Below are 19,873 nucleotides of genomic sequence, written 5' to 3'. Positions count from 1 at the left end.
TCTTAAAAGGTGAAATAAATCTTTTTTTAATTTATATTAATTAATACTTGATTAATAATATGTTAACAGCTTCTTGTTTCGCGTGTGGCCAAACATTCTAGCCGAACTTATCGGTGGAACTTAGCCTTTAATCCATAGCAATCCAATGTCAACTGAACGATCACTTTGATCTGTAAATTCAAAAAGACATCTGAAGAACAAAAGAAAACCTGTATTATATTTTTAGCTACAGATGTATCGCACAAACTAAACTTAAATTGGAAATCTGCATCTTGAAGGAAACTATTGATTGCATATTGACCCGCCTTAGACCACTGGAACCAGCTGGTTTTAAGTAAACAGGTGATAAACCGGCCTCAATCGGACCGGCCTAGACATATGAATTGCTTAAATGGGCCTTGTTCCAACCCATTTAACTCGAAGGCATGAAATAACTAGATATTTAGGCAAAAATCACCAAGAAAAGGGTAATGGTGGGGAGTCAAACTCTGGTGAGTGGGTTGGAAGTTGGACCCGGTAGCCATCCCAGCATTACAATGCTGATATGGGAACATAAAAACGTTTTTATCCAGTAGCGAACCGCGGTTCGACTGGCTGGTTTACCGGTCAGGCCATCGGACCGGTGAAGCGAGAGATTAACCGGGTCACTCACCGGTCCGATCTTTTCAACTATGTTCACAAGTAGACGTGCTTGACGGATAGAATGGTCACGTTGTGATGAGCCTCCTTTCGATGTCTTACTATTATCAAGTCATAAAAATGACAGTTGCAGTGGTGGGCTTAAAGCAACTTTATTATTCTTCTCATTAGGGAAAAAAACTACTGCACGCTAAACTATCATGAAATATCGGACAGTAGTGTCTAGTTCAAACATCTCCCTTTCTAAATAAGAATTGATAGCACTAGAAATCTGATTAAATATTGCTGGCTTCCCCCAATTACCACTTAGCAGAAGCATGCTGTCACCACCTACTGCTGAGGCCCCTAGTTACTTTACAACTTAAGTATACATGGTACAGCTAAGCTATGCACATAGTACGACATAAGCTTTGACAAGATTCCTTTGGAACTGAAGGGCTTCTTGACACAGCAGAACATGATGATGATGATTTTGTGGTATCATGTTTCAGCTTCAGAGGGCACATAAGGCTCAAAAAGTGTGATGCTGGGGTTTGGGTCAAGGTGCAATATCTCCGCAGCTCGCTCAAATTCCTCTCGGAGTGCCCAGATCGATCTATTGTCAACAACACGACCAAGATCATGGGAGGTCTCAAAAGGATCTTCAATGCAAATGAGATGCCTGTCATTTCCAATTCTTCTTGTCCAATCCTTCATATTCTTACTGAAAGAAGACCAAAATGACAAGGAAAATCAATCCGTAAGCTACTTCATATTCCAGTATACGATAAAAATATATATTTAAAGCTACTTAGCCACAAGTTCAATTGTTCATAACGCATTAGTTGGGAATGAAAAGAGAAACTTCAATTTAAACTTCTATACTGGACGTCGCTGCATTCTAAAGCCGCTGCTTGCCGTTTTACACATCATAGACTATTCTAACAGGAACCACGGAACAAAAGCTCAGCACAACGGTATTTTCTGGAAATGAAAACGTGGTTTAACATGTGGGATATGCTACACATCATAGACTATTCTAACAGGAACCAGGGAACAAAAGCTCAGCACGATGACAGTATTTGTGGAAATGAAAACGTGGTTTAACATGTGGGATATGTAGCATACCTAATGGTTCTTCCAGTCCGAATTGATATTACATCCTTTGTGTAATTATGGGCATATGCCCAGTAACGAAAAAAGCCCCAAAGCAACCTTGATAAAGTGTCTTTGCATTGAGCACCAAAGCCATTTAATTTGTCCACTTGATCAAAGTATGCACAAATATTATTATCAACAGTGACATAATAGGTCGGCTCCATTTCCTGTCATATCATTGACTGTTAGTTGCAAACAAAATAATGGTATGGTAGTAAAAAGCAAATAAGATGCAGCAACATGGTACACAGATATGACAGCTGTTCTATTTTTTACATGCCAGGGCAGCACTGTTGTGAATTATGATATCTTAGGGGGTGTTTAAATTCAGGGGTGTAAAGTTTTGGCGTGTCACATCGGGTATTATATAGGATGTTGCATGGGATGTTTGGGCACTAATAAAAAAAACTAATTACAGAATCCGTCAGTAAACCGCGAGATGAATTTATTAAGTCTAATTAATCTGTCATTAGCAAATGTTTACTGTAGCACCACATTGTCAAATCATGGAGAAATTAGGCTTAAAAGATTCGTCTCGCAAATTAGTCGCAATCTGTTGTTAGTTATTTTTTTAGCCTATATTTAATACTTCATGCAGGTGTTCAAACGTTCGATGTGACTGGGTGTAAAATTTTGGGGTCGGATCTAAACAGGGCCTTAATAACAAAGAAATGAGGCCGTGTTTAGTTGCAAAGTTTGAACCCTCAAAACGTCACATCGAATTTTTCTACACACACAAACTTCCAACTTTTCCGTCACATCGTTCCAACTTTCTTCAAACTTCCAATTTTGGCGTGGAACTAAACACACCCTGAGTTTGACAGAGATGGTAGGCAACAAATATTGGTAGAATAACTCTCACAGGCAAAAGTATGCCCCACTATGCTCTCACCATATGGGACTATAATCTTTACTCAATTTAAGTGAAAATTTCCCCTCTTGGATAAAAGCAACAGTATCAACAAGGCAAAACGATGGGACAAGTCTAAACCAACAGAAAGCAAAATATCCTTAAGACCAATAATCTAGCTGTCCCTCACAAAAAAAATCCAGAAACACTTGCAGAATATACAGAAAGGCACAGCATATAATACCTAGGAAGAAGTCTCACATGGTTTCTCAACTCCAGTCAAAAATAGAACTTGTCTCTCAACTACTAAAATCATCGAAGTGATGTCCCAAGGTTGGTCATGTGGAAGGTATTGAGTGAGGTGGCTGCCAAATCATCCCGAAACCATGTACCGACCGCTTTTTTATAGAATGAGGATGGGGAGAAAGATGAACAAGGCATGCCTAGGTGGATAATCTGGTGGTCCCATCACTTTTTTACTGATCTGTTTACCAAATCAGTATGATGCATGCATTTTTTACTTTCATAATTGTTGCACATAACAAATATTGGGTTTAGGTGCAAAATGCTGCATATGTTTATTGCTTCATACATTCAACCTAGGTTACTGACAAGTATTGTCAAATATATGGATTATTAGAAACGTTTGTTTTGTAATAGCAATACATGTCTTTTATGGATGTAAAAGACGACAATACTTACGCATAACTATAAATAATTGTACAAAAATTGGACTATAAATAATCCAGATACCTGTAGACATGGGAGTATTCTCTGTGACTGTAAGTAGTGGATGCACATTATCACATAGCTGGGTGTGAAGAAAATAACAAAATTAAGACCATGATCATTTAGACATAAGGGGATAACATTTAATGAGTTGTACAGGAAACTTACGCATAACTAGAAAGTGTTCCTTGGTAAGTTTCATTTACACACCGAGATTTAGCCCAATGCTTCACAATGAATGCTAATGGCCGTAACCTTTTATCAATTCGTGAATAATCTCTTAGAAGTTTTGTGTTAACAACTGCTAAAAGGTTATTGACACATATGTCACAAGATAGCCCTGTATTTGGATCCATAAGCTTCACTATTGGGACCCTTGCCCGAGTTAATGCCTGCAATCATTAATTTGCTAGAAATTTAGTACATATGTTCAAACTCCAACCATATTGGAACAAGTCTCAAATGAAAATAGATTAATACAAACATTATATTCATTATTCAATGTTTCATCCAAATGGAAAACACAAAGCATGTAGTCAATGTACCAACATAAATTTGGGTTATAAACGATGAACTCTTGATATATGAATATATCACATGACACATGATTTAGAAAGATATTGCAGGCCACATCAGCACATTGTTTTGGGTGGGGGGGGGGGTTAGGGTAATTGATCATATGCCACCAATTAGATAAGCCAACAAGGATATGCCACTCTGGAACAAATTTGATTCTCTTTTTTCATTGCAACCTATTAGATGTGGCTGATATATATATATAAACTGCCACTTTGCTACCACCTACTTCCATTTCTCTCTAGCTGGGATGGATCAATGAGCAGGTGTGGAGGGACTAGAGGATGTGGAAGAGCAGCAGCAGCACAGAAGATTGAACAGCCGATGATCGCTCCCGCTGTCATGACATGTCACCAATGTCACCACACTCGCTGTCTTACACAGACATCTAGCCACGCACCCATCATTGCCACCGCCACTGCCAAGCTTGCCTGCTCTTCCCTCATCTGCTGATGCAACTTGTGACCACCTTGTGCATGCCACAACCACATGAGGATTCCCCTTGTTGCCTGCCCAGACTGCAGCGACAGCTTCCTCAAGAACCCCCCCACCACATGCCACCTACCTATGCCACCTTCGCACACAGACTGCGCCAATGACCTATGGCTACATCAGACCCCCAAGCCCTGCAGTAGCAGCAGCTGGGGACCGCTCAGAGTTCAACCCCATCAATATTGCTGCAGGATGGTGAGAATGGGGAAAAAAGAGGATGAAGATGGGACAAAAGTGGAAGAAAAAAATCGGTCCAGGCTGCCAAAAACAATCAAATGGAAAAGGATAAATTCAAAACAGTCCAAAATGGCAAATGCTAGAGTTATATTGTCTAAACGGTGCCAAATTATCAACTAGGCTACAAATAGTGGAAAATCCTACGGTGGCAATCGAATTGGTGGCGTACGATCAATTATCCCTTGTTTAGGACATATCGAATATGCCAAGTTATTATTCAACTCAAAAAGATCTAACATGTCATGACACAGCATGAAAGGAGACTAAAGCTCACCTGAATATTCCGGAGATTACCAGCATGGAGAATATGTGCCAGTTTCAAAATAATGTCAACCTTGCTCATTTCCTTCTCGTCAATAGACAGACAAAGATCAATATCACTATTTGAGAAACCAAATGAATTAGCACACGATCCATAGAGGTAAAGTTTTGAATTAGGCCATTCCTTATTTATTAATCTGCTCAGTGTTGCCAGCAATTGCTTCTGCTTTGAAATTTCTTCATCCGAGGGCACCAGAGATTCAAAAATTGACATAAAACTAGGTGTAAATTGATCTATGTCATACCGACATGGCCTAATTCTCCTCTGAAATCTTACACTTTGGCTTGATACATTTTTTCCTCTAGAATCTGATCTGAAGTTCTGCAAGGCAAAAAAGAAAGGATGACTAAGTTACATGATCAAGTCCAACATGTGTAAGGATCATCAAAATTGTGAAATCATTTGCTTAAGTATCAATGGCAACCAGCGGGGGTTCATAACAATGGAACTGGGGAAAAGCTACAGATAGTTAGCTCGCACTTGAAGCTAGAACTGCCAGACCAAATTTGTTATTTGATTGTTCTGCGGAATAGTAAATTACAATAGCTATAATGTGATCTACTGTTACTGACATATGGGTCCAAATCAATCGCAACTGAGGGTTGGCAACATGCTATACTCAGTAAAGCCTTGTTATGCACAGCTTAAGGCAGAAGTTATAGAAAGTTTTGAGTACGAGTGTAGTCAGACTAAGCTTGAGCTCATATCTATAGGCCCTGTTTGGGGGAGCTTGTCCTAGCTGCAGAAAAGCTACTTCTGCTAGAAGCTGCCCCAAACAGTCCACAATTACAGATTCTGAAAAATGAACTAAGAAGCTAGAAGCTGGAGAAGCTGGGTTTTAGAGCTTTTCCAGATTCTCAGAAGCTGGTTACCAAACAGCTACTTCTCAGAATCTAAAGCTCCCCCAAACAGGCCCATAGTTTGGTTTCACTGCTTGGATTAGACTTGTAAACAAGCACATCAGTTGATCAGTATAATAAATGTCTAACCTTGACTCAACTTAATAAGAATTAGTATATGCAGATGTATATTCATATTAACAAGTTCACTTAAGTTCAGGAACAAAATAAAATAAGATTGAAGTCTATCCCGAAAGTTCCATACAGATTTAAATGAATAAATATGGTTTAGTTTGAGTTCAAGATCAACTAGCATGTCAAAAAAAGGTGTGGCATTAACTTGGATGAATTCAAGAGCAACTAGAACAGTAAGGCTGTATCTTATTTGCATTTTGCCTCAACAGAAGCATATTTATTCCATTATCTGTTACTTTTAGAAGTCATATTAAATTCAATACTCACAACAGAGACCAAATTAAGAATCCTGGTGGTCTTTCTCAGATGTTAGAACAAATGCATGCTATAAAATACACATGGTAGAAAGAACAAAACATATTAGTTTCATTTCATATTATAAGACCAAAATAGAGGGCGAGCGCACTATGTTATAGCTAGAAATTTATATTACACTGCAAGATAAATCGAATTTACCTTACTCCTTGAACCATTTATTTGCACCACCGTGCTTTTGGCCTCACCATTATCGTCAATCACCAGAGTCTCCATCAGCTGCTCAATTGTAGCATCATCATTCTTGTTGCCATCATCCACTTCCTCATCCTGCCCAATAGACCTAAAGTCATTCTTCGTATACGAAACTTCAAACTTCCTTGCCTCCAAAGTTACTCCTCCTTCAACAATGTGCTCAAAGCCTACTTCGCCAACAACACCATCCTCCAAACCATTGGCTTCTGCCACCGTCTTCTTGCCTCTATCCTCCCTTACATCCATAGCTACTGAACCGCTGGTGGGCATTGGCGCCTGGTGCGGTTCTTTCACTGACATCATACTGAACATACCATGCACATTTGTATTGGGCGGCTTCAAAGAGGCGTGGCCCTTCAAATCTCCATGCCCCTGCCATCTCTGCTCTCTCCGTGGCAAGTTTGACAAGCTGTGATCTTGTGGCCGTTGACCCATGTGCGGCAACCGGCCACCGGTGACCACAGGAGCCATATGCTGCTCTCCATGGTGCATCCTACCACCTGTAGCTGAATGCATATGCTGCTCGCCACGAGGCATCCTACCAAACGGTCCAGGGCCATTCCCATCAGGCGGCGTCCTTGACAAGAAATGATCCTGCCGCTGCTGATGTTCCCTGTACATTGTTCCAGCAGCCATATCACGGCCACCTGTGGTTTGCATTGTATGCAGCTCTCGCGGGGGCGCTACACCTAATGCTTCATGGCCACCCGCAGAAGGCTGCACTACCCGCTGCTCTTTCTCCAGCGATCTACCGAAACCCCTCGGATGTTGGTGGCTTGGCTCCCTCCTCTGCTCCCTGTTGTGCATTCCACCAAACGCATTCAACGTCTCACGGGAGGAGGAAGACGGCGGATGGGATGCCTTGGCGAATCCGGGAGGCGGCGCCGCTGACCTGGGCTTCACCGCTCTGCTCCCGGCGACCCCATCCACGGCACCGGAGCCGCCATATCCGAGCACCACGTAGGGATCCAGCGGCTGCGCGAGGCGGGGATCGGGAAACCGGAGCTGCGGCTGCGGCTGCGGCTGCGGATTAGAGGCCGGGGAGGGCCACGCGAAGCCCCCGCCGTGCTGCAGCTGCGGCGAGGCGGAGGGGAAGGCCGGCCCCACCGCGGCGACGGCGGGGTCGACGAAGACCTGCTGCGGCCCGGCCGCGGCGGCGGCGGCGGCGGCGGCGACCGGCGGGGGAGCTTGGTGGCGCGTCTGGGGAGGAGGGTTTTGAAGGATGCGGAGGAGGAAGCCACCGTCGAGCGACGCCTCCGACGACGACGACGACGGAACACCGGCCGCCGCGGATGGGGAGGCTGACGGGTGGGGCCCGCCGCCGCCGCCGCCGCCCGCGCCGCCTGAGGAGGCGCTAGCCATCGGGGGAGGTGAGGAGGGAGAGGTTGGTGCGTCGCTCGTGTCCGGTTTCTTTTTTATTTTATCTTTTTTTTTGTTGCCTTTTCGTGAAAGATTTTTGCACGTCGCGATTCTTTGTAGCCGCCGGCTTTTGGTTTTGGGTGTCGCGCTTTCTGCTTGCGGCCGTCCGGACCGAAACTGTTGGCTTTCTTCTACGGCGTGCGGGACATGCAACGCAACGGTATGCCGTGTGAGAGACTCGGAGCTGCAGTGAGGACGTTGATTTTGCACTCAATTCTTTACTGCTACATTCATTCTATAAAAAATCAACTTCTGAGTATATAGATATATATTATATTAATTTTGTTTTCTTTTCCTTGTTAACAGGCTGGCTGTTAGCATGTGACCGAGCAGAAACGGTTGCCATGAATCCATATCGGTAAACATAGTATTTTTTATTTTCATTTGGCTAAAACGGTTATTTTGTTGATCAGTGATAAATATTGTTCGCTGTAGAGGTCGGCAAAGATATTATTGGATTCACAGCTAAAGACTCCTTAGCTCGAGATGAGTGGAGAAGCTAACAATAGGATTTCGATACGAGAAGACGATAACATGTCTAAAGTAGTGTCACCATATGTTTATACGAGGACTTCAGTAATGATGACGAGATGATCGGTAGTTAAGCTAATGTGGTGAGTATGGTATCTAGAATAACGATAAGGCGGGTGTAAGAGAAAAGGTGTTATATGTTTCTTTCTTGTATGGATCTTTACGAGATTTAAAAGTACAAAATCTTTCTAATTGTTTTATGCGGAAAAGGCATCCAATAGCAATACACTGCTTTTTCTCAAAAGCGGATATTTTTATGTTAAAATAATATGGAATACCATAGATATGCAAAGTTTGAAAGAGTTAAACATAACGACAAGATAGGCACATGATTCACCATATTTAATTTGGAGAGCTATAGTGAACAATATAATGCTAGGACGGATTGGCAAAAGGCTATAGTATAAAGATAGTGACAACATATCTTTAAGTGTGGATGAAGAAAAACAATACTCAAAACAATTTGATGTCTTGACTCCTATTTGCCTAGACACTCCTTCATATCGTAAAGCATCGTGATTTACATGAAAGTAAGGCATCATTTGATGCACTACTCATGTGTTTTCTACGAGCAAGTTTTAGAAAACTTTTCATATAGAAGTTTTTTTTATAAAATCAAATAAATCTATTTATCATGTTTAAAATAGCTAAGACTTAATCAATCGTGCACTAAATATCTCATCTTGCTTCGTATGCCACAACTAGTTTAGTTAAAACTTCAGTATCGAACAGGGCCTAACCCTTCTCATCATCTGACATGCCAAAGTGTTTTTAAAAAAAGATTGGCATGCCAAAGCTTACCTAAACAAGGTTTAAGATAAGAATAGAAACCGCAATAAGATGAGCCACAAGATATACCATGGTTGAAGAGCCATAACAAGCTAGTAGCAACACACTACAAATAGTAAAGTAATTTTAGAATGAAACACAATGTGAATGGCCTTCCTCAATGATGACAGAGTACCATGTGCATTTCCATCGAACATGATTATGAATATGTTGTAATTTCTAACAATTAAAGAGTGCAGCGTCCATGACGTGATGAGGGACATCACTCCTTCGGATACACACAACAATCCTCCACCAGTCATTCAAGGACCAATTACAAGAGCTCGCGCGCGACAATTGAATTTAGAGGTGAGTTCATTCCTATGTTCTTCTTTATATGATTTTGAGAATAGATTGCTATCTAATGATTATATTATGATTAGGTACAATGGAGAGGACAAGGAGACACTTACGGAGGGACTTAGAACTGTGGAGGATCAGTAAGGGCGTCCAAGTTAAGATGGAGGCCCAAATCAAGTCGACTTCGAGTACGTACGTTTCGGAGTCTAGGACCAGTTTGCACTAAAACGGGCGCCCAGGTCGCATATGTGCTTGGATTGGGGAGTTCTTTATATGGATGAAAAGCTAAGAAGATAACATTTCCAATGGTTCTGGTCCCATATCCAAATTCTTTCCGTGTCATCGGGAATCGACCGAACAAGTTGACGTCCAGAATCTGTCCCGGTGCTACGTCGTCGTATTTGGGCCTTTGGGCAGTGTATCGTGTTGGAACCCATTAGGGTTGCATCAAGGGTTGTTTGCATGACCCTAAACTCTATATATCAGTACCCGCCGTCACCTTTAGGGTTTGGGTTTTGCTTAGATTAATCTGTCAAGAACAGTTTCGCCGCTAGATCGGTTTGTGGAACCCCAAATTTGAGTACTTAATCGTTCATATGCAATTGTGTTGCAATCTATCTTGTTCTTGCTTGTGTTCTTCGATTCACGTGCAGGGATTAGCCTTTTCGGCGAGGTCAACCGGGTTTCGGCATGGTTGATAACCAGAGGAGACGTGGTGCTGCTATTGCGGGGCTCAAGAGCGTGTTCGTTCAGAAGCCGAATCGACTTGTGTCAAGTTTCCGCCAAATCGAGAGTTATCAATACCTATCGAAAGCTCGGGACCCTATTTATTCATCATGACGACATGCATTACATTAGACGAGACAAAAATAAGTCTGGAAATTGGCCAACATAGATCGACCTAGAATATGCTGGAAACCTAAAGAAACAAGTTTGAGAAAAATGTGATGATATACTGAGAAGTTTAGTCAGATCTCATCAGTCCTTAAAAATTAGATAGAGAGCAGCATAAAGATAAGGGCTAGGCCCCTACCAAAAATAAGATTATCAAGGAGTTTTGGCGAATATTGTACTCCCTCATCCTTTGTGCGAGGACAAAAGATCGATTAGATCTCTCATCCGTCTCTTGTAAAATTTTCAGAGTTTCTTAATAAAGTCTTTAAGATTAGATCTATCAAGTTATCTAGGGTTTGTTTTTTATAATGTTTATGGAGTTAGGGTTATTTAACTTGGAGTCTTTTGTCTCTTTTCTATGTCTTTGTTAGCCGTTGCTTGGTCCACGAGGTCCTCGACAAAGTAAGGCTTGTTTGTTAGGTCATAGATAATCAATACGATGTTGTCGGCTTTGTGGTGTGGGTAGACTTGTTTGAGATGTTGGCCGCTTGCTTTTTTATCGGAGGAACGGAGATGTTTGATCGATATTTGTTCATATGCTTTTATGTGCCATAGTAGGTCAACTTCATGTTGCACTCGTCTGGTTGCATATCTAATGTCTCTCCAAAAATATGAAGCCTCTTTTGTTTCATTTTGATATATCAATCGTCTTTATCACATGTAACGACAAGATTGTAATACCTTCTATTATTTAATATAATCTACCTTATGGAAAAAAAGTGTTAATAGCTAAAATTGGCACATCCTTAGAAAAGCGAATGCTTCGGTTTGCTAACACGAATAACTCAGTTTTAGGTAGTCCTAAAGGGGAGGTTTTATTCTTCACAAATTCATTACAAATCCGGACTGTATAAAGAATAAGACTTCCCAACATTATAAATATATACAGATATAAAGGGATATGAAAGATACGAGCGATTGAGATATCCAATCCAAAAGCAATCTATTGCTTTTATATTTTTTTATCCCTTTACTCTTTACCCATGCAAACTTGATTATAGTCCTCCTTTCGTCTCTATAGCGATTGATTGCACTCTAGGTGGTTTGCCAATTCTAAATAACCGTATGTGCATATGCCTTGGCATCCTTCCAGTCATCTGTTTATAGAGAATTTCTCCCGTCCAACGGTACCTAGCGGTACCAAATCCTAGCCATTGGATTCGGCCAGATCCAACGGCTGAGGAAGTTTGGTTCCGCGAGGTACCAGTTCTGACCCTGATACGGTACTGACCATGAATAGAAGGTGGAAGGGCAATATTGTATTTTCGCGTAGGTACTAGTTTTTGTCCGATTGAGGTGAACCCTAGTTTTCTAATCTTGAATCTCCTCTGTCCGATGATGTAGCCGCGGTGGCTGGTGGCCTGGTGCACCAGTGCATGTGCTGCCGTGGCGGCGAGGTGCCGAGGTGGTTAGGTAGTCATGGAGTTGTCGGACAAGGCGATGTGCCGCCGGCGACGGAGGCATTGGCGGCCGCAGCGACGAGGTGGTCGTGGAGTCGTCAAACTAGCGATGCTGCGGTGGGGGCGTTCGCGGCCGCGGTGGTGAGGTGGTCGTGGAGTTGTTGGAGGCGGCAGCTGGGGCGTTGACGGCGGCGACTGCATAGTGGTTGTGGTGAGATGGAGTTGTATGAGGCCGCTACGATGTGGCGGCGGCGCGATGCTCCAGTTTTCATCTGGACTCTTCGTGTGCTATTGCAGTGGTGCCGGTGGTCGAGGAGTCGTTTGCAGGCATTGCAAAAGTAAACTGCTGTTGTTGATTTTTTTTGGATGTTATATTGGAAAATTTGTTGAGTCATATTGGAATCTTATTTTCCCCAACTATCAATATCAATTTCAAGGTCTATTATCATAAAGCTGCAATAGCAGAGGACACAATTTATTTTCTTGTTGATTTCGGTTGATGAGTAGCGATGGATGGTTGCAAGCCATCGCTCGCTAATGGCTACTCGTCTTTGTGGTGCATATGCAGCAGCGCAAATCCTGCTCTGTTCAGCAAAATAGGTTCCCCGTCCACTCGTTCAGGTGCACCAAGACAAAATTTTCAGAACAAAATACACACAGACATAACAAAGACAGCAGATCATGCTCTGTTCTGGATAACGACAACTTAAATTGGGCTGTGCTTGCTGGTCATGCGGTGCCGATGAAGGAGATCGGGCCGTGTGTGCCGGTGGTTTCGCTGCGCTGCTGTGCGGACGCGGATGGGGAATCCTGGCGGATGGAGGAAAAAACTAGCGCAAGAGGAGATGAGAAAGCGGCGGCGCCGAGGAAGAAGATTAGGCTTGCGATCTTTCGCTTTTCCCGATCCTACCCTCTCTGGATGGACGGACCGATTTGCTTCAGTACCGGGCGGTACTGGTACCCCCGGTACCAATTGCTGGACGGTAGCAATCCTCCTGTTTATAAGTTTCACATATCTAAAATGTGGATAGTTTAGGTTTTTTTAGCGGTCTTTCAAGAAGAGCAACACAAGTTAAGCTGATTGGTAGTTTGGTACGCGTTTAGGTGGTGTTTGGATCCAGGGATTTAACTTTAGTCCCTGTATTTAGACACTAATTTAGAATATTAAATATAGACTACTTACAAAACTAATTACATAAATGAAATCTAATTCGCGAGACAAATTTTTTAAGCCTAATTAATCCATAATTAGAGAATGTTTACTGTAGCATCACATAGGCTAATCATGGATTAATTAGGCTCAATAGATTCGTCTCGCGAATTAGTCTAAGATTATGGATGGGTTTTATTAATAGTCAACGTTTAATATTTATAATTAGTGTCCAAACATCCGATGTGATAGGACTTTTAATCCCATCTAAACAGGGTATTAGTCTGTCTCTGCGCCGTGGCACGGTCTTCTACATTCTAGCTTGATTTTTCCTGCCGATAACTTGCGGTGGTAGCGGCACCTAATTGCTGGCGGCATCAGGTCCATCTTCAGCACTTTGGGCCGTTTGAGTCACAAGTTTCGTGCTCATTGCGTGAGTGCGTGCATCGGGTCGATCGGCCCACGTACGGCCCACCTCGCACAACTCTGCCTTCCTCAACCTCCAGAGGTTGCCACGTTCTTCACCTCCGATTCGGACTCGACTCCGACTGGATCACCGAGGCACTCTTCGGACTTGCTTGCATCCATGCCAACTCCGAGTTGGCGGCAACAACCAGCTATACTACGTACTTCACTATATATCCAATCCAGCAGTTCGAGATTACCACATACGTACCAACGACGACATGGCGATGGCGAGCAGCAACGATGAGAACGAGAGACGAGAGCAAGCCGAGAAGGCTCTCCAGCGCGCGGAGGAGCTCTTCGCCGCCGGCAACGTCCGCAGCGCGCACCTCCAGGCCGGCAGGGCCAAGCGGCTCTGCCCGTCCCTCCCCGGCGTCGCCAGCGCGGCCGCCGCGTACGAGGTCCACGCCGCCGCGCGCCCGGGCAAGGGCAACAACTGGCGCGCTGTCCTCGGCATGCGCTACGGCGACGCCGCCACGCTGGACACCATCAAGGACCAGTTCCAGCGGCTGTCGCTCCTCCTCCTCCACCACCCGGACGACGACAACAACAACAACGCCGGCCGCCGCGCCGCCGTCGAGGGCGCCGTCGAGCTGCTGCGCCGGGCGTGCGAGGACGCCCTCTCGGCCGTCGCCGCCGGCTCCTCCATGGAGGACGACGACGACGACGGCACGAGCCGGCGCCCGCACGCGGCGGCGGCGCCCCACAACTACAAGATGCCTCCGCCGGCGATGCAGCTGCACGTGCCGCGCGAGGCCATCGTCATCTACTGCCCCTCCTGCAAGAGCGAGTTTGCCGGCAAGGTGGGGCGGCTGGAGCAGCAGGTGGGGATGAAGTGCGCCCGGTGCACCGAGTGGCTGAGCCCGCCGTGGCAGAAGAAGCCGCAGGCGAAGAAGGAGCCACCCGCCGGGCCGGGGCGGCCGGCGGTGTTCCAGTGCCCGGCGAAGTGCCCGGAGTGCGGGGAGCAGTACGTCCATGGTGTGCGTCGGCCAGTGGTGCCTCCGGTGCAAGGCGTGCACCAAGAAAGCCATGGTTGATGTGCAAGGGCCCGACCAGGCCACTACCACCATCAAGAAGTCCCGAACGTGAGGAACCGCACGTTACTTCCATGCTAGCAGTATTATTCCTTCCGTTTCAGATTACAAGACGATGTTTTGACTTTGGTCAAAGTTTAACTGCTTTAAATTTGACTAAATTTATAGAATGAAAGGGAGTAGCTATATTTATGACGCCATATTTTTCATCCAAAAAATAGTCAGCATGTATTTACATTGTAGGTACCTAAATTTAGTGTATTTATAATTTAAGTTTTAAAATTACATACGTAAGTTCTAAAATTACATAGTAATTACATGTGTAAGTGGTGTGTAAGCAGGGTGTAACTACAGTGTAAATATGTATAAAGAATAGCATGCATGCATGTAAAACCATCAAAAGCTTGAACTAATGAAGATGTTAAGTTTTAATTAATCACAGCCGCAATGTCAGTTGCCACGGCAATAACACACGGCAATAACACAGATCTTAAAGCAACATCAACAGTCAAAAAATCTGACTGCAAAACAAACAAACTTGTGGCGACACAAATATAGCGTTTCCGAAAAAATTAGTAACATTTTCAAGACAATTTTTATATGAAAATATATTCAATTATTAATTTAATAAAACTAATTTAGTATTATAAATATTATTATATTTGTCTATAAACTTAGTTAAACTTGGAACAGTTTGATTTTGACCAAAGTCAAAATGTATTATAACCTAAAACGGATGGAGTAGTTGATATATGCTACCACTTCCAAAATACTCTTATATATTGTATATATGAATTTCTAACTAATGATATCTATACTATGTATATGTTATTGTTGGTACAGGACTAGAGGAGAACTTGGTTATTAACAGGTGATTCCTCTGTTTTTCAATACTACTTCCTCCGTTTCACAATATAAGTCATTCTAGCATTTCCCACATTCATATTGAATCAATATGAATGTGGGAAATGCTAGAATGACTTATATTGTGAAACGGAGGGAGTATATACTATGCCCATACATTGTGACGGGTCTATGTGGATCTGCATGCGGTAGGAGAGGGAGGAGGACCACTGCATTTTAAAGTAGTAGAGATAGTGCCGTTAACTTTTTAAATTTGTTTAACTCCTCTTTCTTAAGGATATTTGTGCAATACAAGAAATGTTTAGAGTACTTTTGATGATAAATCCACAGGTATCCTTTTCACTTTACTTAACCAAGTAGTAATTGAATAAATATCGTTGGTCAAAACTTGAGAAAAAAAAGTTAATTATGCCATATATTAAAACAAGAGAGACTGTATCATACTCTCTCCATTCCAAAATATAACGCATAACCATCCCTAACTCAAAGACCAAGAAAATAGTTATTTTCATCTTGTAGTTTGGATCATCCTAATAAATACAATGCATGCATCCAATAGCATTAGAGAACATGAGAGTGGAGGATTTCAAAAAAGTAATAATTTAATGGAGAAGGGGTCATAGTTAATGCATGTATGTCTTATATTATAGAACATCTAAAAAAAGTGGTTGTGCCTTATATTATGGCATAGAGGGAGTAAAAAGCAAACATTATGTAGGGGCGAAGAAAACCAGGGGACTTAATCTCGGTTCTCTCACGCGTAAACCATTGAAGTCCCATGATATATCATGCATTCATAATCTTATTATCACATCCATACAACAAACACATACTTAATATTTTAATTTACATAACTTTGTGTAAACTGTAAACATATACACATCATATTGGACTGACATAATAATAGTGAAATAAAAAGAAAGAGAGTTTAATCACAACGAAATAAAAGAAATCGATATGCCTATCTAACAACGAACATGATGGCTTGATCTATTTAACTAGGAATATTTATTGTTAGATCGTGTGACGTATTCTACGAGGATTTCACATATTTAATTACTATACTAGCGGTTTGTCCGTAGTTAAGATAAAAAGTTTTGCCACTTTCTCTATCATAATTTTATTTTATTTAGTTTGTGATAAAGTGATTTAACACACTGTTTCGCTCACAAACAATGAGTGCCATGTGCAGTGCTGTTTTTAGTTTTAAAAAGTTTAATTAATACTTCATCCGTTTCAGATTATAAGACTTTTTAGTATTGTCCACATTCATATATAAGACTTTCTAGTATTGTCCATAGAGGTGGTAAGTTTTAATTTAAGTGCTTGTAGTTTATGGTGGGGGGAGAATTACCAAATGTGTGTTTTAACATTTTCGAATAATCAAATTTCTAGATTTCAGTTTCTTGGTACATTACATATTAATAGCTAGTAAGTATAGTTTCTACATGAAAATGCGATTCAGAGCTAGCACAATCTAAATCCCTGTATTGCAAAATCCAATAAGCAAAAAAAATAATGCCAATACTGTTGGCTCGAAAAATCATCTTCCAACCGTGCCGCGACCTCAAGTGCAAAGTTCTAGCATTGGCCTTGTGAAATCATTGTCATGATTAATATTTGTGAGGAATAATTGGCTATGCAAATGATTTAATCAATGAATTGGTTTGAGAGTATGTGTGAATGTTGGTGTGAGTGTGTGACTAATGTAGGTCAGGTTGTGATATCTGTGCCAAGAAACGGTTGTTTTGTCTGATTGTGTGCAGGTGACTTTAGGTCAGCCTTGGTCAATGGTGAGGACCGAGACTATGTTCAGGGAGGAACAAAGGTCTAATGCGGTCGGGATACCATGTGAGAAGATGACTAGAGTCAGGATTCTTGGAGGTCAACTTCGGTCAACGGTGGGGATCGGGACTAGACTCAGGGAGGAGTTGAGATCCAGACGGTCAAGGATATCGGCCGGTGACGAAGTTGAATACGAGATGGCATACGGTGGATGGACATCGTGTGGGAGAGATCTTCGCAACGGGCTTCACGAGGTATGCGTTCAAGCGTCTGTGTTCGCGAAGGAGATTGGAAGAAATCGGTGAGAAGTATATGCATGCATATATGTGTTGATACATGTATATGTGTTGGCTCAATGGATGTAGCATGCACGTGTGCTGTGCATGTATGGAGATCGATGCATGCGTGTTGTGCTGTGCATGTGTTGGCGGCTCGGTTGGACAGCAGGCTGGGCAGGCGCGCGGCTTGCTGGAGCCGGCCCAGGACGTGCGGCGAGAGGAGACCGAGTGCGAGCTGGCGAAGGATCGGTCTGAAGGAGTCCGACCCGGAGCAGGATTTCAGATGGCCGGTGCGGCTGCAGTTTTGGAGAAAAAGGAAATTGAGGGATTGAGTCCCATTGTGAATAGGAGTTCTACACCTACTTTGAGTAGGGGGTTTTGTGGTATAAATAGAGAGGGAGTGTGAGGCCTCCTGGTATCGGTTTTAGAGAGACACAAGTTGAGAGAAAGTTAGGGTTTCGAGTTTAGTTCGAGATTTTGGTGAGGAGTGCTGTTGGTGCACTTTGTAAACACTAGTTGATGTAATAAAGTCGAAAAGTTTCAATCTACATCTTCAAGTTTGTCATCTACCGGTGTTTCTGGGTCCCGACGGTCTAACCGCAGGTGTGCGCGCGGTCTGACCGGTGGGATAGCGGCGGTCTGACCGCAGGTGTCCGGGCGGTTTGATCGGTGAGGCTTTGGCGGTTTGACCGGCAGCAGGTGGGCGGTTTGACTGGCGGCGACTGGACTTCGTCATCGACTTCGTTTGAGGGTAATCTTTAATTCCGCAAAAGATTTTTGGGTTTTTGGTCTTCCCTACCATTCACCCCCTCTGGTAGGTTTGTTTGGTCTTGTGTGATCCTACAGGCCTCCCAGGAGAGGACAATCACCCACTAGTGTTCTCTCATAGACAGCTCAAAGAAGGTGATGTGAACACAAAGTTCTTTCACATACATGTCCATTCACGGTGGCGGAAGAATCTCATCGTCTAGCTTAGGAATGGTGATCATTTCACTACCTGCCATGACAAACTACAGATTTTATTCTCTCCTAATTTTGTACTATCATGGGTGGCCGAGTAGCACGGGATTGGACGATCAACTCAGCTCTTGCGATCCCTTCCATCCAGCTTGCAGAGCTTGATGCTGCTTTCAACGAGGAGGAGGTTCGGCATGTCATTAGAGAGATGCCTTCAAACAAACCTCCTTGGTCGGATGGGTCCACCGACCATTTTTACAAGAGTTGCTGGCCCATCACCAAGAAGGAGATCATGTCAGCGCTTAACGCTCCGCATGTGACTAACGGTCAGGGCTTCTACAAACTCAATTGTGCTCTCATCACTCTCCTCCCAAAGAAGGATGGTGTCATACTCATCAAGGATTTTTGGCCTATTGGTCTAATCCATAGCTTTGGCAAGCTCTTTTCCAAACTCCTTGTCTCGCGGCTCTCCCCTTGTCTCGGTTAGCTAGTCAAGGTCAACCAAAGTGCCTTTGTCAAAGATCGTTGCATCCATGACAACTCCTGCTACCTTCAATTGGCGACCAAGGCACTCCACTGTCGTCGGTGTTCGTGGCTTCTTCTCAAAGTGGACATCATGGAGGCCTTTGATATGGTTTGTTGGCCCTTTCTCATTGACATTTTGGAGCAGCTGAATCATTCTTCAAGCTCTTCCTCGCGTGTCCTGCTCAACAGTGTACTCAATCTACGCTTTTGTCACCAGCATGGGTGTCAGGGTGATCCTCTCTCCCTTATGTTATTCATCTTAGTGATGGGCATGGTTAATGCCCTCATCCAGAAGGCAGGTGAGCTCAACATCTTTCAGCTACTTGATGTCACACCATCAAGCATAGAGTGTCTCTCTACGCGGATGACATCGTCCTCTTTCTCAAGATTTGGATGCAATCAAGACGATTCTCTCCTGCTTTGGGGAGGCCTCTAGTTATCCAATCCAATGTTTAGAGGATGAGTTGACCTTGGTCTCGCACATCCTTCCCTGTTATATCGTGAATTTTCCATGCAAGTACTTGGCCATCCCATGCTCCGCGACGAAGCTACTTTGGGACAGCCTTCAGCCTCTTGTGGATTCAATCCATAACTGGTTGCTAGCTTGTAATGGGAGGCTTTTAGTAATGGTATGCAGTTCAATCTATCCTTTCCTCCATCCCAATGCACCCATCTTTGGCTATTGGTTGTCAGATTGGGTCTTGAAAGCCGTCGACAAGTGGTGAGGGTTTTCCTTTGGAAGGGTTTGGAGTCAGTCCACAGCGGGAGTTGAAGCCTAGTTGCATGGCCCAAAATTTCCCGACCTAAGGAGCTATGAGGTTGGGCATCATGAACCTTTGGGTCATGGGTTGGGCACTGCATCACACAAGTAATCCCAACTGGGCTAGCTTTTGTCATGCCCAGAAATTCACGAACCA

At 43.4% G+C, this 19,873-nt stretch overlaps 1 protein-coding gene across 1 annotated transcript; it reads right to left on the bottom strand.

Annotated features, from left to right (window-relative positions):
- Window positions 1-772: 772 nt before the first annotated feature.
- LOC4348226 (uncharacterized) lies at window positions 773-7,973 on the bottom strand. Its single transcript, XM_015759165.3, has 6 exons — window positions 6,473-7,973; window positions 4,935-5,303; window positions 3,524-3,747; window positions 3,380-3,437; window positions 1,747-1,943; window positions 773-1,342 (listed from the first exon to the last, which is right to left on the bottom strand). The coding sequence occupies exons 1-6, from the start codon at window positions 7,886-7,888 to the stop codon at window positions 1,120-1,122; spliced, it is 2,487 nt and encodes an 828-aa protein (XP_015614651.2). The 5' UTR covers window positions 7,889-7,973; the 3' UTR covers window positions 773-1,119.
- Between the last annotated feature and the right edge of the window lie 11,900 nt (window positions 7,974-19,873).

Source organism: Oryza sativa, chromosome 10 (genome assembly GCF_034140825.1).
Source record: "Oryza sativa Japonica Group chromosome 10, ASM3414082v1".
In the NCBI taxonomy this organism is placed as follows: domain Eukaryota; kingdom Viridiplantae; phylum Streptophyta; class Magnoliopsida; order Poales; family Poaceae; genus Oryza; species Oryza sativa.
Note: the sequence above shows the minus strand (reverse complement) of the source record. Positions and strands in the feature narration are given on the sequence as shown.

Coding starts and splice junctions, on each gene's coding strand:
- LOC4348226 (XM_015759165.3), bottom strand. CDS start 7,888: ATGGCTAGCGCCTCCTCAGGCGGCGCGGGCGGCGGCGGCGGCGGCGGG. Junction 3,438..3,523: donor GGAACACTTTCTAGTTATGC/GTAAGTTTCCTG, acceptor CTTCACACCCAG/CTATGTGATAATGTGCATCC. Junction 1,944..3,379: donor GAATACTCCCATGTCTACAG/GTATCTGGATTA, acceptor ATGATATGACAG/GAAATGGAGCCGACCTATTA.